The sequence below is a fragment of the Ambystoma mexicanum genome, chromosome 11 (assembly GCF_040938575.1).
Source record: "Ambystoma mexicanum isolate Mex_15411 chromosome 11, UKY_AmexF1_1, whole genome shotgun sequence".
NCBI lineage: Eukaryota > Metazoa > Chordata > Amphibia > Caudata > Ambystomatidae > Ambystoma > Ambystoma mexicanum.
Window position 1 is genome coordinate 592,936,102 of NC_090934.1, and position 17,619 is coordinate 592,953,720.

The 17,619-nt window shown below is 44.9% G+C and overlaps 1 protein-coding gene across 4 annotated transcripts in view; it reads right to left on the reverse strand.

Moving 5' to 3' along the window:
• Positions 1-17,619, reverse strand: part of TPCN2 (two pore segment channel 2) — a 675,604-nt gene that overhangs the window by 260,160 nt on the left and 397,825 nt on the right. For all 4 annotated transcript variants that reach the window (XM_069623451.1, XM_069623453.1, XM_069623452.1 and 1 more), the window contains exon 13: positions 14,060-14,146. In XM_069623451.1, coding sequence (XP_069479552.1) covers positions 14,060-14,146 — 87 coding nt within the window. The remainder of the gene's footprint in view (positions 1-14,059; positions 14,147-17,619) is intronic.

The window sequence follows — 17,619 nt, forward strand, 5'->3', positions numbered from 1 at the left end:
AAGCCAGGGTGGCTCTTGTGCCTCTTGTGGAGTGAGATCTGGGCGTAAAAGGCAGCGTCTTATTTGATAGACAATAGCACGGTTGAATACATCTGACTATCCACCTAGAGATGGCATTTTCTGAAATATGGTCACCTTCTCTGCCTGGTGCTATGGAGACAAACAGTTGATCTGTTTTTCTAAGCGGTCTGGTCTTGTCTACATAGTAGATGACCGCCCTCCTCACATCCAGTGTGTGGAGTTTTACCTCAGCTGAGATGTTGGGTTCCTGGAAGAAAGCCGGTAACTCAATAGACTGGTTTACATGAAATTTGGAGATTAATTTAGGGGAGAACCTAGGGTGAGTACGTAAAACCAGCTTATCTTTGTGTACAACAAAGAAAGGATCCTGCACTGACAATCCTTGTATTTCACCAACTCTTCTTATGGAAGTGATAACCACTAAAAAGGCAGTCTTGTAAGTCAGGTGTTTGAGACTGGACTTGTGCATCGGCTCGAAAGGGGGGCCCATCAGTTTAGCGAGTACAACATTGAGCTTCCATCCTAGCGGCGGGTTTGAAATTGGAGGGTAGAGTCTTTTTACTCCCTTCATGAATGCTTTGATGACAGGTACTTTCCACCATGGGATCTTATTGTGGGAAGTGGTGTAAGCTGACAAAGCCGCCTGGTGGACTTTCAAGGAGTTGAACACTAACCCTGCATCCAGCAAGTGAAGCATACGTGTCAGAATGTGGGAAGGAGTACATTCAATGTGGTTAATTTGTTTGGACTGGCACCAAATTACGAATCTTCTCCACTTGTCAAAATAACAGTGTCTAGTGTTAGGTTTTCTTGATTCCTTCAAGATGTCCATACATCTTTGAGGCAGGTTAAGATGAGCAAACCCTAGGACTTCAGGAGCCATGCTGCCAAGTTCATTGAGTGAGGTGAAGGGTGCATTGTTGGGCCCCCGTGCTGGGAGAGGAGGTTGCACAGGAGTTTGATAGGATCGCACATAGCCAGTTTGCGCAGATGTGGATACCAGGGTGGTCTTGCTCATATAGGAGCAACTAGGACGAGCGTCATCTGTTCCTTGTGAATCTTGTTCACTACCTTCCTCATGAGAGGTGTTTGGGGAAAAGCGTAAGCAAATTTCCCTGACCAGTTCATCCATAGGGCGTTCTCCTTGGATCCTGGCTGGGGAAACATGGACGCGAAGTCTGGGCATGACTTGTTTTCGCTTGTAGCGAACAAGTCTATTGTGGGGAAACCTCATAGAGAGAAGGGGTGTTCTACGACCTGTGCGTGAAGTTGCCACTCATGTTCTTCTGGTAGGGGATCTCTGCTCAATGAGTCTGCGAGAGAGTCGAGTTCTCCTGGAACATGCTGTGACGATAGGAATATCTTCCGTCGAGTGCCCATTTCCAGATTTGCTGTGCAAGTTTGGACAGATTTAGAGAATGTGTGCCCCCTTGTTTGTTTATGTAAAACATTGCTGTAGTGCTGTCTGGAAGGACCTGCACAGATTGGTTCATTAAGTGTGGTTCGAACGCCTGAAGGACCTTGAACACTGCCAGAAGTTCTGGCAGATTGATGTGGTTCTGAGCTGTCGCGCGAGACCACAGACCCTGAGCTGTGTGGTGAAGGTAGTGGGGCCCCCCCACCCAGCAAGAGAGGCATCCGTTGTCATAATTGCCTGTATCTCTGGATCGTAGAAGGGTTTCCCCTACAGTAGATTTTCTCTCATCCACCAGCGAAGATTTTGTACCAGTGTTGGCGAAACGACCACTAGATCGTCCCACTGACCGCTTGCCTGAGACCACTGTTTCGCCAACCACTCCTGCATGGGTCACATGCACAGGCGCGCGTGTGGAACCAGGTAAATGCAAGATTCCATCATGCCTAGCAATCGCATCGCTTTGTGCACCCTTATCTGGCGGCCGGCCTGATAATGTGATATTTGCAACAACACATATTTTGGACTCTTTCCTCTGACGAAAAGACCAACCCCTCTTGTGTGTTTAGGACAGCTACTAGGAACTGTTTGGTTGTGCTTGGCCCTAGGCTTGATTTTTCTCATTTATTGAGAAGCCCAATCGAAAGAGAAGGTTGATAGTCTTTTGAGTGTTCTGTTTGCAAATTAGGGGGGACTCCCCTGTAATGAGCCAGTCGTCCAGGTAAGGGTACACTGGGATTGCCTCCCTGTGCAGGTGTGCTGCCACTACTGCCAGTACCTTTGTGAATACCCTTGGAGCAGATGCTATTTGGAAGGGTAGCACTTTGAATTGGTAGTGCTGGTTCGCTATCTTGAAACGTAAGAATCTTCTGTGCGCTGGGAACATTGAAATATGAAAATAGGCATCTTTCATATCCAGTGTTGCCATGTAAACCCCCTTTTTTAGTAGAGGGATTACCTCTTGTAGCGTAGTCATGCAGAACTTTTGTGGCTTTCCATATTTGTTTGCAGGGTGCAAATCTAATACTGGGTGCATGGACAGATGTTTCTTTGGCACAAGGAAGTAAGTTTAATAAATACCCTTGTTTACCTGGTTAGCCAGGACGATTTCGATGTCGTCCTTTAGCAGAAGTGTGGCGACTTCCTTGAGGAGGATACGCTAGTGTTCCTTTATATTGACTTTTTGTCGTAGGGGGTGGTTTTGGGACAGTTGAATGAGCTCTATACAGTATCCGCCTGCTACTGTGGACAGCACCCATCTGTCTGAGGCGATTCCCTCACATGCATGGGTGAAGCTGGAAATGCGCCCTCCTACTGGAGAGGCATGGGAGGGCATCTGAATCAGATAGTCACTGTTTTTGTGGAGGGGTACCCCCTCGAGAGGAGTTGCCCCTGCCAGGGCTCTGGCTCTACGCGGTTCTCTAGGATAGTTCTGGGAGGACTGACCTTGATTATTTCCCCAGTGAGTTCCTTTGCTCCGATTGTAATTGGACCCCCGTTGTAAACCTTGGCCACGAAAACAGCGAAAATTGCCATTACCCCTCTGGCCGGGTGGCTTGTTGGCGAGTTGACCCACAGATTTAAGTGTGTCATACTCCTCTTTAGCTGTCTTAAGGGCATCCTCGACGGCCTTGCCAAAGAGCACCTTGGGTTTGATGGGCATGTTAATTAAGGTGGCCTACGTTTCTGGTCTAAAACCTGATTGCCGCAGCCACGCGTGACATTTAATAACAGTACCCTGTGCAATAATCCATCCAGCGTTGTCTGCAGCATCATCAAGCTTGACACTGCTCTCCCTTCTGCAGCCACCTGTGCTCGCTGGGATTTCAGTGGCTGCGGGGCAGACAACAGTAAGGCAGACACTTCCTCCCATTTGTGGCAGTTGTAACTGGCCACAAGGGTTGCATTGTTTGCAATTCTGGTCTGGTAAGCCAAGGAGGAGGTGACCTTTCTACCCATCGTATAAAGCTTCTTGCTTTCCTCATCGGGCGGTGCCTCAGAGGAAGCAAGGGGGGTGCCCGCTCTCTTCCTAGTTGTAGTTATGACTAACGAGTCAGGCTTCAGATTCCCTCTAATATACAGTGGGTCTGAAGATGCTGGTTTAAATAGCTTCTCTATACGGGGGTTTACAGCCTGTGTGAGGTTAAGGGTCTCTAATGACGACTGTATCTTGCGCTGTATTGATTTGAGTAGTGGAATAAACTGCGCCACCGTCTTCTTGTCCCCAAGGATCTGTTCTACAAAATCCTTATCCTCTTGTACCTCCTGGGTCTCTATTTGAAAGTGCTCTGCTGCCCTGGCTAGCACCTCTTTAAGAAGGGGTTGGTTGTCAATAGGAGAATCAGTGATAGGAGGATCCTGATCAATAGGTGAGTCCATAGGATACATATTGGCTTCTGGGTCAGCCTCTTGGTCTTCATCGTCCCCATAATAAGGGTCTGCTGTATCATCCTCGTACTGAGGGTCAGCTGCCTCTACAATTGAGAGGTCTTCGTGTTTGGAGTCCGGGTCATAGAGCTCTGACTGCTTCGCACTGGAATTTCGATACAAGATCTTTTAGTAGGGGGTTGAGAAGGTTTAACAGAGACGTGTGACCCAGAGGGAGCTGTAGTGCGGGGGGAGAGGGGATGGAGTGGAACCTCTCGAAGTAGGCAGGGTCCTTTTCGTAGAAATTGGCCATAAAGGACACTCTCCTCATGTCCCTGTCTATGTCCTGTGATGACCATTCTGCTGAACTTGCGATGACCAAAGGTTGGGAAAGAAGTCCCGAGTCTTCATCTGTGGGAGGAATTACCCCAGATATTTTAGGCCTAGTCTCTAGAGGTTTATCCTTATGAGGGGTGGGCCTAGATTCTGAGTTTTTTCCTTATCAGGGGTTTTATCCTTATGAGGGGTTTTATCCCTATGAGGGGTCTTTGAGGACTTCCTTTTGTGCTCTTTTTCCCCCTCCTGGCGCTCAGAGCCATGTTTATCCGACTGTTTGGGGCCTACTACCTGACCTGACGCAGAGTGTCGACTTTCGGGTGTGGGTAGAGCCGAGGCCTCGTCTGCAGACAATCGGCCCTTGCAGGGAGTTTTACGCACAACACCCGTGCCGTCTTTCGACGGTTGGGCCCTGTTGTGTGGTGATCTCATGCAAGAGTGCCCAGAGAACAGGGACTCAACAGACCTTATCCTGGGTGCCGCGCATCGTCTACCGTTCGACCCATGTGTCAAGTCTCGACTTGAGGTTGTGCGTTTAGTGGTGGATGGAATTGTTGCGCTTCCGCCACCAGTTGTAGTCCCCACAACAGGACGGCCGGCCTGTCCTCTGGGGCCTGCGCTTGGTTAGCCAAAGCAACCCTCTCGCCCTCCGAAACTGTGGCGCTGCTGCCATCACTGAAAGCACCTTCTACCTCCATGGTCTCGAGTTGCATGGCGTAGTGGGCCCAGCGTTGTGTCGATCGGTCCTTTAAAGTCTTGGGCTTGAACCCCTTACGTGGTCTCTTGGGAGACACAAGTTACAGGCGAAATGCTCATCGACCCACGGAAATGTTCTATTGCACTTGGGGCAGAATTTAAAGGGGGTCTTGTCCATAACTACAAACTATGGCAGCTGGGCGAAAGTAGTGTAAGAAAAGGGGCATATACATCCTAAAATGACCTCCCCCCTCTCGCCCTACTGTCTGGGCCGAGGCCGGGGGCGGCCTTCCAAGGCCAAATGGTCCATTGTGGTAGTCTTTCGACAGGCACTCTCTTTGTCTTCACCAGCGTTATATTTCGATGGTCAGTGAAGTAAAGGATAGAAAGAGTGAACTATCAGTAATTGAAATAAGTAAATGGCTTTACGCCGAAAAAGGAACTCTGCTACACGTGTATAGAATGGTGAAAAAAACAAACTGAGGGACCTCAACGCGTGACGGATCATGGGTACAGTGGACGTCACACTAGGGATAGTATTACTGGAACGCCCTGTCGACGTCCCTTTTCGAGTTTCGAAAACAACAACTGTAATACTCTGCAGCTTCCACTAGATGTCGGCCTATGCACAGCATGTGATTTAAGCAGATTCCACAAGCCTCAAACATATTTTCCAACACCCCTTTATCATACATCCACCCTTTGAGCCAAGATCTGAACATCCTACCTTTAGTCTCTTGTACCCACTGTTTGTGGTACTTTAGAATCTCTTCCTAGTACCATGGAAGCATTTGGCATATATGATTCAGTGAAGTCTCCATACTCCAAAACAACCTCCATCTAACAATACCCAAAAAACTGATCCTGCGGCACTCCAAAAATTACTAAAATTCCAGAACAAAAGTCAATGCTTTCCTCCCAAACGCTTTTAAACTTCTCAATAATCACTCACCTCATTCTCACTCACACCACAATCACCTTACACAAAACTAACCCACATGAAGACTTTTACACATAATACAGCATAAATATCAATAAAACACAATTACCAGGGTTCCTCATTAAAATCTCATTCACTCAAGCACAAATGAGAGCAATGTTTTCCACTGCAACACTGCTCTCTCTCGCTCCTTTATCACTAGTGCAGTGCTTTTTACTACAACACTGCCTTTCCCGAACTACGAGAAGATCTAGTCTCTCTGCTTTGACTACCAAAAATAATAAAGTAAAAAATGGAAAAAAGGACGTACAACATAACAATTCACCATACCATCACACTCATAAGTCAAATTTCACTTTTATTAGGTTTCAATTAACCTGCTGACTCCATTCATCCTCAATGACCTCTGACTCCATTCAACCTCACACATTTCCATAATCCCAAATGACGTTTCCCTCTTCCCCCTCAGTAGTCTCACAAGGTGCACTTACATAGTATATGCGGCCTCCGAAGCACTCCAAAATGGTGTCCCTTCAAATGACCTGCACAACTGCGCCTCAGCACCTTGCATCAACGAACATGCAGGCCTTTACTCAGCATAGCAGCTGCAGATCATTCCTGATGTGAACAGAAACTGATTACTGCAGACATGCGCCGCAACCGAGTGAGTGGTAAGGAAACTTCCAGCTCAGAGGGCCTGTTGTGGGTTGCCAAAATCCAACGCAAAACAAACAGCCTCAACGGAAAGTAAATTTACTTTGTCAGAAAAGCAGGTTTATTGCATGCTGTTGGCTGGAAGGGGTTAGTCAGCCTTGTGAAGCTGAAAATGAAGGGTTCCATTCATTGATCAACAAAGTTGCAGCTTTTATATATGTCAAGTCTGTCAGAGCTTCCTGAATCAGAGAGACCCTCTAACTCCTCACCCGATTCTTCTGGACTGGTCGTGTGGACTTCTGTGATCTGACTCCCTTTTCCCTTCTTCTTTCGAGTCATCCTTCATTCCTTGAAGAGATGAGGCCGGTCTCGGGGGGAACCCGCTAGGTCTGCCTACTCAATTGGCGGACTAGCGGCATCCTTCCCTTTGGCTAGCAGAATCCAATTGAAGACTCCAATGATTCCAGTAGAGTGATGAGTGGTCAGAAGCCACAATTCCGAGCCATGAAGAGCAGTAAGTAGGGTGGCTGGATGGATACAATTGAGCTCTCCAATTATACCAGTAAAGAGATGACTAAACATAAGCCACAATCCCTGCCATGGAGCGGCAGTAAGTAAAGTGCTTTGTGAAGAATGTAGGTAGCTGCCAAAGGACAGCAAAGATTCTGGGATGATTCCGGAGCAGAGACCAGACAACTGCCTTGGGACCTTGGAGAAAGAATGGCAGATAAACTCCAACAGACCTGTAGTATCATCAATACTTCATCCCGGCGTGAGAGCTCGTGGTGGAGTTCTCCAGTGAAGCACGTCACAATGCGAGACGTCGGATGGAGCGAGAGTGAACATTCAAATACAAACGATGCTCGGCAGCTAGTGGAGCCTGAAGCATACATCTAACGTTCCCATATTAATATATATATATACGCTGTAACTTAATAAAGTACATAAAGCCACTTACCTGTCACTTGCCGTTCCTGACACTTCACGTGGCGACGAGGATTCGGGCTCCACCGCCTCCTTATACCTGCGCGTCCCGTTTACAGTCTCCTTACAGCCTGAGGAACCGGGCCGCTCCGCTCTACTTCCCGAGCGTGGTAGTGGCCCACTACAGACCACAAGCCGCTCCGTTCCCACGAACGTAGTAGCAGCCACCGCGAAATTGCACTGCTGCCGAGCCAAGTAAGTGTAATTGTGTTTCCGGGTCTTTATTTTCTGCCGTAAATCTACCCGGACTGTCGTGTGTGCATACGAGAGACAAGTACCGTATAACACGGTATAGAGGGGCAAGTGCTACATTTCAGCACATTACATGTTATAAAGTGGCAAGTGAAATCAACACGACGCTCAGTGCATGTCAAGGAGAGCACGAATAATTAATTTTAGATGCAGACAGGATTCCAAGGACATTACAGTAACGCACAACCATTACTGTGCACAATTTGAAGTCTCTAAAATAAAACAAACAAAGTATTTTCGTCATGGCTTTCATGGCTGTTTTTTTTAACAGATGTAGGGGAACCCTCGATACCCTGGAAAAGGTGGATCAAGGCATTCGAACACTATGCAGGAGTAGTGTGTGGCCAGAATTGTAGTGTAGAAAAGAGAAAATCTCTTTTGTTACACTGTCTAGGGCCAGCTGGCCAAGAGAAATTTGAGGATTTGCCAGACCTATCACCTGAAGAAAGTGCTGAGTTAAATGACTATGAATGTTCAGTAAAGAAAATGGGCAAGCATTATGAAAAGAAGATAAGCACTATCCTGGAACGGTACAAATTTGGGAAGAAAGTTCAAGAAGAGGGTGAAAGTGTTGAACAGTATATAACCAGTTTAAGGAAATTGGCCAGAACGTGCAATTTCAATGCACAATTGGATGAGAGACTACGAGATCAATTCATGTTAGAGTGCAGAAGCAGCAAAGTGAGGGAAAAATTATGGACTGAAGATGATCCACCCCTTGACATAGTTCTCAGGATAGCCAAAGAAGTAGAACATACCGAAAAATGTGTTCAAGAACTGGAAAGCAGAATGCAGTCTATGGAAATTAAACAAGAAATCCCAAAGAACATTAGTAATATGAATGTAAATAAAAGCAATGAATCTATAGCCCAGGTGATGGAAGTAAATGGCGGTAAGGATAAACCGGAAAAATATCGCAGGTCGTCATGGAATGAGAGCAGAAGAAGCAGGGGTGGACCCAGAGCATATGAAAAAAGGAGAAGTCCAAGAAGACAAAGAGCCAATACAAGAAGAAAGAATGATGGAAGATGTTTTAGATGTGACGGCACTGACCATTGGGCTGATAATCCGGAATGTCCAGCCTTAAAGATCATATGTGGCAAGTGCAAGGGCAAAGGACACTATGCCAAGTGTTGCAGAGCATCGAATACCTCTATGAACTGGATTGGCAGTGATAATTACAGTGATGCTGATGATGAAGAGTGCGTGTTTGTCATATCGGATGAAGAACATGAAGAAGAAATGGAGAGTCCCAAAGCCACAGTGTGCATAGATGGAGTAGATATGCGAATGATGGTGGATTCCGGTGCAAAATACACACTTATACCACAAGGTATGTGGGACAAAAGGAAACATGAATACTTACATGAACCCGATATTCGACCCAGAGCCTACGGGGGGATAAAAATAGATATCATCGGATGGTTTTGGGGCACGCTCAAGTTTAAAAACAGAAAAGCAAATGGGAAGATTTACATTACAAAAACTGGAAGAATTCCTTTGTTAAGCTGGACCCATCAAAGCAAACTTAAAGTGAAGTTGGATGCGAGTGCTGATGAATCAGTGATGAATATTGAGAGTGATATAGCAAAGAAGCAATTAACACGTAAAGAGATGGAAGGAGTGATGAAGAAAGTTTTCAAGAATGAGATTGGATGTTTACGTGGGTTTTCCCATAAAATTAAAATGAAATCAGGATGTGTTCCAGTGGCACAGAAAATGCGCAATGTTCCTCTTTCTATGAGAGAAGAAGTAAAGACAGAGATAAAGAATCTAAGTGAGCAAGGTATCATAGAAGCCATTGATGCTAGCGAATGGGTGTCCCCGTTAGTTGTCTTGAGGAAGAAATCTGGGAAATTAAGAATATGCGTCGACATGCGAGAATTGAATAAATGTGTAATTCCGGACAGACACCCACTTCCGAACATTCAAGAAATAGTTTCTACGATTGGTCCCTCGAAGCGATTCTCGACCCTTGATTTGACCTCAGCCTACCATCAAGTGAAATTACACAAAGAATCTAGATGTATGACGGCATTTATCACACCTGACGGCCTATATCAGTACAAGAGACTACCTTTTGGGCTTGTATCAGCTGCATCTGTCTTTCAGAAAATTATGCATAATTTATTCAAAGGAGAACATGGCATTATATGCTTCCAGGATGATATATTGATACATGCTGTTGACCAAAAGACACATGATGAGAAATTGCAATATGTGTACAAGAAACTATGTGAAGTTGGCATGACTTTGAGTAAGGAAAAATGCAAGATAAATTGTGATACAATTGAATATTTGGGACATACCATTTCGGCTGAGGGAGTAAGACCCAAGAAACAACTGTTGGATGCGATAGGGAATATGCCAAGGCCAAAGTCTAAGGAGGAAGTGCGTACTTTTATAGGCATGGCAGAGTATTACTCGAAATTCATGCGTAATTTTGCTATGCACACTGTTCCTCTCCGGGAAGTATTGAAGAAGAAAACGTTTACATGGAACACAGAATGTGAAGAAGAGTTCACATGGATAAAACGTGAATTGAACAAAGCTCCGTCGTTGAAGAATTTCATAAATGGGGAAAAGACCATTATCACAACAGATGCCAGTAATGTGGGTCTTGGTGCAGTCGTGACGCAAGGAATTGAGGGTAAAGAGAGATTAGTAGCTTTTGCATCCAGATTGCTGAAAGGAGCCGAGAAAACTTATGCAGCTATTGAGAAAGAAATGTTGGCTATTAAATGGGCTGCAGGAAAATTCCGGAATTTCATCTGGGGCACAGAGGTGGAGTTCCGCACGGATCACAAGCCATTAGTCCATGTCATAATGAATAAAGGATTGGACAATGTCTCGAATCGTATGAAAAGATGGGTCATACTTCTGCAAGAATACAATTGTACAGTGAAATATGTCCCGGGCATGAAAAATCGCGCTGCTGACTGTCTTTCAAGGCTCACTAATGTCTCTGAGGTAGATGATGTTGAGGATATGGAATCCGAAGTTGTATTAAATATTGAAGGATTATCTATATCAGAGAAAGAATGGAATGAAGCAGAGGATTCAGATGACACATTCAAAAAGTTGAGACGTGTCATTTTGGATGGTGGTTCATTAACAAAAGCAAAATATGAGGAAAATGGACTATTAGAATATTGGAAAGTTGCGAATGAACTTAAAGTGGAGAATGACAGAATCATGAGAAATGATAGGATTGTTCCACCTGTAAGCGTACGTCAAAAGATAATTGAGTTAGGGCATGAAGGCCATCAAGGAATTGTAAAGACGAAGAGAAGAATACGGGACGAATTCTGGTGGCCAGGATACGACCTGCAGGCTGAAAGAGTTATACGAGATTGTATCCTTTGCAAAGAGAGTGATAAGAATTGTGTGAATGAGAAATACCCCATGGTAGTGACTGAACTCCCAGGTAATATTTGGGAAGACCTTGGTATGGATATAGTAGGTCCCATTTACAGTGAGGGTAAACAACAATATTGTCTAGTGATTATTGACCTTTTGACTAGATGGGTTGAAGTCACAATCAAACCATGTATGACAGCGAAAATGGTGGTTGAATTTTTAAAAGAAGTCTGTGGAAGGGAAGGTTTACCCAAAAGTATACTGACAGACAATGGTGTTCAGTTTCGTTCAAGAGAAATGCAGAAATTTTGTGTGGATAATTCCATTGTACACAAGAAAAGTGCTATATATCACCCGCAAACCAATGGTGTGGTTGAGCGTTTTAATAGAGTGCTTAAGGGTGCTGTGCGATGGGCTTGGGCAAATGGTGTGAAATGGGAAGAAGCTGTTAAACAAAAGATCAATGCACACCGTTTTACAACGCACTGCACGACTGGCCTGTCACCATTTGAAATGAGTAGAGGTCGGAAAGCAAACACTAGGTTAACACCATCCTGGTTGAAGAGAATGACTGTGATAAGGAAGGATTTCGGAGATGCATGTCAGAACATAAGAACCATGCAATTGAGGAATAAGAGGGCTCATGATAGATCTGTAGGCAATAAGGGGAGTAGACCACCGTTGGAAGTTGGAGGACGAGTGAGAATTAAACTTCCGCCAGTTTTAAGAGATGGTCCATGCAAATGGTCCAAACCTGTTGGAGTCATTGAAGTGTTTAAACATGCAGTGAGGGTAGAAGACGGAAGAGTGTGGAATATGGAGAGAATATGTGTGTGGGACACTCCTACAATGAACGCATCTAAGCATGAAGATCGTGAGAAACCTAAATTGAGTATGAATGCCAATAATGCTAGTGTTGTTGAGAAATGTCAGAGAGATGTGATGCGAGCAAAAGAATCATCAGTAATTTCCTTGCCAAAACCGAAAACAGATAGTTCACGCACTTCGAAAAGAGGAAGAGTCATTCGTAATCCTAGTGGATTGAAAGACTTTGTGTGGAAACACTAACTTTCAAAATTTGTGTAAATAGTTAGAATATTTGTGCCGTCAATTAATGTGAGAAAGGGAGATGTGTAGTATCATCAATACTTCATCCCGGCGTGAGAGCTCATGGTGGAGTTCTCCAGTGAAGCACGTCACAATGCGAGACGTCGGATGGAGCGAGCGAGAGTGAACATTCAAATACAAACGATGCTCGGCAGCTAGTGGAGCCTGAAGCATACATCTAACGTTCCCATATTAATATATATATATATACGCTGTAACTTAATAAAGTACATAAAGCCACTTACCTGTCACTTGCCGTTCCTGACACTTCACGTCCTTGGGACCTTGGAGAAAGAATGGCAGATAAACTCCAACAGACCCCACAGGAAGAGAGGCCGCCGGGCAAACCCAGAAGGGAAAACCCCAGAAGGCAGAAGCCGGGCGAGGAAAGCCCCGCCAGGAGACAAAGAGACCGGGAACCAGGAGGGGGGAAAAGCAGCCGGAGCCCGGGCAAAACCCGAGACAGCAGGAGCAAAAAGGGAGGAGCCATGGAGCGAGAGGGAAAACTCTCAGTGGAACACACAACACCAAGTTACAGAGAGAGAGAGTTTGCAGGAATAACAGGTGGAAACCTAGCAACAGTGTCAGACCCCTAAAAGCATGGGTTGCAACGCACCTACAAAAGGGAATGTTTCACATAAAGAGGTTTTAAGCTAGTCTTCACCCGCATGGACCCCCTAAGCTACAAATAATGTACAATGCAGCAGCAAACAGAAAGGTTACCGCCGTTATTGCCCTGTAAAGCACATCGATAGAAACTTCAGACACATCCACACAGACACATCCTCTCTCAAACACACATACACTGAAACATGCATGCATGCTTAAATTCAAATATTATTTTTAAACACTTACTTTTGGGCTGCAGGGTGATATCTTCTCTCCCCGGGCACAGGCTGCATTAAGTACAGGGATTAGGAGCCTCCCTTCACTCCTCCCTTTCTCTGCCATTAAGCTGGGGTGGGATCAGTATTTTGACCTCACCCTGAGAAAGGCAGGGAGAGGGAATAGTGAGGAAGCATTTGCTTCCCTGCATGTGCCAGATTTCCTACACCCATGGAGGGAAATAGACGCTGTAATATCAAGTAAGGTCTTTCTAATGACTTTCAGAACGCTGTACATGAGTCACTGTCAGGGTGCCCAATGTCCCACCACATGTCCATGTGCAGCACGTTGGAAGCATTAGGAAAACCAGTAGTGTGCATTTGCATTATGGAGTGAACAAAAGGCACTTTCTCGATTATATATTTTTTTTTATGCCACAGGTCTTTAAAGGGCAGTGCTCTAGCGAACTCTATACATGAGCCGCCACTGCCTAAAGGCAGAACTCAAATTAACGTCTGTTAGCGAAAGCTTCCTTGATGTAAATTACAGTCAGTTCTCCCCTCATACATATTCTAAATAATTTTCTAGTCGCCCATTGTGAATCAAGATCAAACAGGCTTTGATCATTTTTGGAGGGAGGTAGCAGAAGATTGCATCTAAAATGTCTGAATACCACAAGTGCTCCATTGAGACACCGTTTGCCAAGGACTAAAGCTTTCACACTCACTTTCAGACTGAATAGCTGCTAGTGAGAATTAACCAGTTAAGACAGAGAAAATGGGAATACAAAAGAACAGAGGTCTTCAACCTCTGGTTTACCAGATGTCTTGAACTACAACTCACAGCAGCCCTAGCCATCACAATCAAGGGTGAGAGGTCATGGGAGTAATAGTCCAAAACACCCAGAGAGCCACAGGTTGCAGACCCCTGCATTAGACCAACGGCAACAGACAAATGAACAAAATCAAACTAAGTAAAACTGGAAAAATTTGAATAAAAAACAAATAAAATGCTAGACTAACGTGAACATTATTGAAACCATCAAGCTACAAATTACATAAATAAGTATCAGAGTTTTGAAATAAAACGCAAGTGACACGTACTTCTCTAACTGCATCTCTGTCCAATTCATCAAATAGTTTCTGGAAATGATCAGAGGACATGACCCCGCATGAGCTGGATTTGACGTTCTGTAAGTAGATACACAATGTTTATTTTATATTATTGAATAAAGGCATGGTGGTAGGGAGTACTGTGAATACATCATGAAGAAGGACAGACGACAGATTCAAATTTCAAAATAAACACTTATGTCAGCATGGAAAAAGGCCTAACTTGCTCTATGCTACCTGAAAGAAAAATAAGGAAAGTCTGAGTCAGAGTTCAACTGAAGAATCTGTCTGCCCTATACTATACTTGCCCTCACAACTAATTCTATACAATGTGTAGGGATGTCAGCAACGAAAATGAAAACAATATTTAACCCAAGGTTCTGAGCTTCTTCCATCTCGCAGCCATCTTTCAGCCCCCCTTCCCCAAGTGTGAAACAGTTCCACAACAAAGTCTCAAAATTATCCTCTGTAAACTTAAATGAAAATAGCCTAAATCAGGACCCAGGGTTCCCCTCACCAGGTTTTCAATAACACTGTTCAAAAAGCAAGGTTTCCTCATTAAAGTTCCCAAAGTTCAAGTTGCAACACCTTTTGTTTGTATGTTTCTCAAAGTCACTCTTTAAAGTTACATTAATTCCTTTATTTAATATGCCATATGTTGTTTACATTTGAGATTCCGTTCTCTGTTTGGCTTCAAAATGTCTTATTTCTGATAAGTAACAAGGTTTTGATTCAGTTAGGTATTCAATTTTCATTAGCTTTTCTGATTATTCCTTTGTGCTTTCTGTTGTTCAACACGCGTTTATTTCCCTTTAATTGGAGGACCTGGTGTTCGGAGACCTTCGAAAAACGTGTTTCTTGCCACACGCGACTCCGACACAAAGTATCCTTAGCTTTTCCCTGCTCTTCGGTAATTGACGAGGAAGGATCAGAGACTTCTGAAAACATGCTAATTCAAGGCACGCAACCACTCCGATACAAAGTATTCAACATATTACAAAGTTCACACCCTTGGGCACCGGGTTTCCCCATTCATAAGAAACTTACTGGTCGCTTTCTCAGTTCTTATTGCAACACAGATCACACAGCCTTCTGCTCACAGCCCTGGTTGCAACACGGATCACACAGCTTTCTGGTTTTAGCTTTAGGCCCCAATTCCTGCCCTTCAGACACCCCTGTGTGGGTTCTCTCACAAAGGGGAACGAGCACCTCAATCAATGAAAAAAGGGGCAGCCTTCCTGCGTGGCTCCTCTCACAGTGCTCAACCAGCTCCAGGAGTGCCCGCTTCCCGCCACGCTTCCATGGACCACCTCTCTACTTGGTCCACAGTGTCTCACTCCTGCTGCTTGCACTGGCCTCCTCGCTGCTCCTCTTGCTACTCTCGTTGCCCCTGTTGCTCTTTCTTCCACTGTGCAGGTCTCTTTTTATACACCTGCAGTTCCTTGACAGGCTGCAGGTGTGAATGCTCAATTAGCCATGTCTGGCCTTCACATATCCTAGCAGGCATCTTCCTCGTCCCAGAACCAGAGTGGTAACCAAGCATAGTCTTCATTGCTCTTAGTTGCTTCTTCTTCATCCCAGTACTGTCAATTAACAATTGTGGAGAAATGAGGGGAACTGGCTTAGAACAGCCGATGAAGGGTGGGGAAAGGTTGGGTTGGTTGTCAATAGGGAAAGGAGGATACCACGTCTCGCCCAAGGGCACGCCGCTCCCCTTGCCAAAGGAACCTCCAACCAGGTGATCCGCCCTCACTACTCCACCCCTGGGATCGGGATCCAATAGCAATGGCCTTTCCATGGCCACCTGCGCAGATGATCCCAGGTGTTGAGGAGCGAGAATACCCTCAGGGGGCACCCGACCGACTTTGTTCGGATCAGCGCCGCTCCCGCTGTTACCCCTGAACACGCAGACCCCTTGATGACTGACCTATGGTCCCTGTGGGGGTACAGAGCCAGTGTAAGGTACATTGAATAACGGGACTAGCTAGTTGATCATTGCAGCGAGTGTAGCATGTTGCCTCTAGCGTGGGTTGTTGCCATGACGACGCTCCAACACCAAGATGGTGACACTCTGAACATCTGCGCATGTGTGCACGTTACCAAGCGACTACAATAAAACTCTGAATCCTCTGACTGAGCGCCTTCACATCGATTTCCAGTCGTCTGAAGATGCGGAGTACGGAGGTAAGGTGCGTGGACTTTACTTGTATGCAGACTCGCCACCATCAAGATCGAGTTCACATCCCCTGAGATCTAAACCCTTCATGCCGCACATTTGACTCTACGGTCAATGTAGCATACACTCCCTGGTCGCGGGATAGTTTTCACCATCCTCGCTATAGTTGTACACATAACATGAGCACGCTATGCCAAACTCCTGTTGTGAAACTCCAACGTGGCATATCCTTAGGGGCCAATTTTCTGAATTGTATAGTGTTCAGACACTTTATATATAGCACGGCACTTACAGTACTGACACATCCTCTCTACTTTATTTCTCCTACAGATTGCCTCTTCGCTACAGCTGTGGTTAGGGACTAACACGGGTCCCTGACGAACGGCATAACAACCCAGTCGGTATTCTTTTTACCGGGCTTTTGACTGTTTGCAGCCACTATGCAATCCTGAGAAACACTTCAAACCACCGATGTGGCCCTGAGGTCAGTTTTTACATCTTTTTGATTTACTACGGACACTGCTACATTAAAATTGCAGGTTTCCCCCTGACACTGAGCTTTTCATATATCATCCCTAGGTTCTTTCCTCAGACCGCGTTATGGATACCTGAAACCTTTTAGCTCATGGAATAATAGGCACCCAAGCCCTGAATACGGATTCTTGGAAATCCGAAACGCGTCGGCAAAACACTTTCATTCCAAGGAGCCTATTAGATGTGAATGTAGTCATGTTTTTGACACAACAATTTTGTAAATTCTGTTTTGCATATGAGAAGAACTTTGGAGTGCGACATGTAAACACGACCACTGTTTCTATTGCAACCATTTGTATAATAACATCTGTGAATATCCATGTACATATGTGGAACTATGCACCGGTTTTTTGTTGATTAAAATGGCATATTCTTTTATGAATTAACTTGTACTAATTACAACTCTATGAAAAAGAACACTAATATGGTGTCAGTCAAGCTTTTTTGACATACTGATACCCTTGAATTTGTTCACAAAGTAACGTTTGAAGTGTTCCATTTGAATGTCAATGTACTAGGGACTTAGAATCCTTTGTCCAATATCCACAACACTTGTGGCTAAATTGTTTTGGGTTTCTTTCCCCATAGGAGTACATCATTGGATCACATGTTCGTGTCAAGCAGGTTTAGCTTCCCTTTTTAATACCCTCAGGTTTCTCACAGTACATAAAACAAATAAAAACACATCCAGTTTAAATAGGAAAACATCCTAAAAATAAATCCACTATGAAAGCGGACAGCTTAATTTCTGCAAATCTGCACAGTTTACTCATTTATATTCGGAGTAGCTGGTGTCATGCAGTATGGGTAGGGTCGTGGGATATGGTTGGGACTGCTTTGC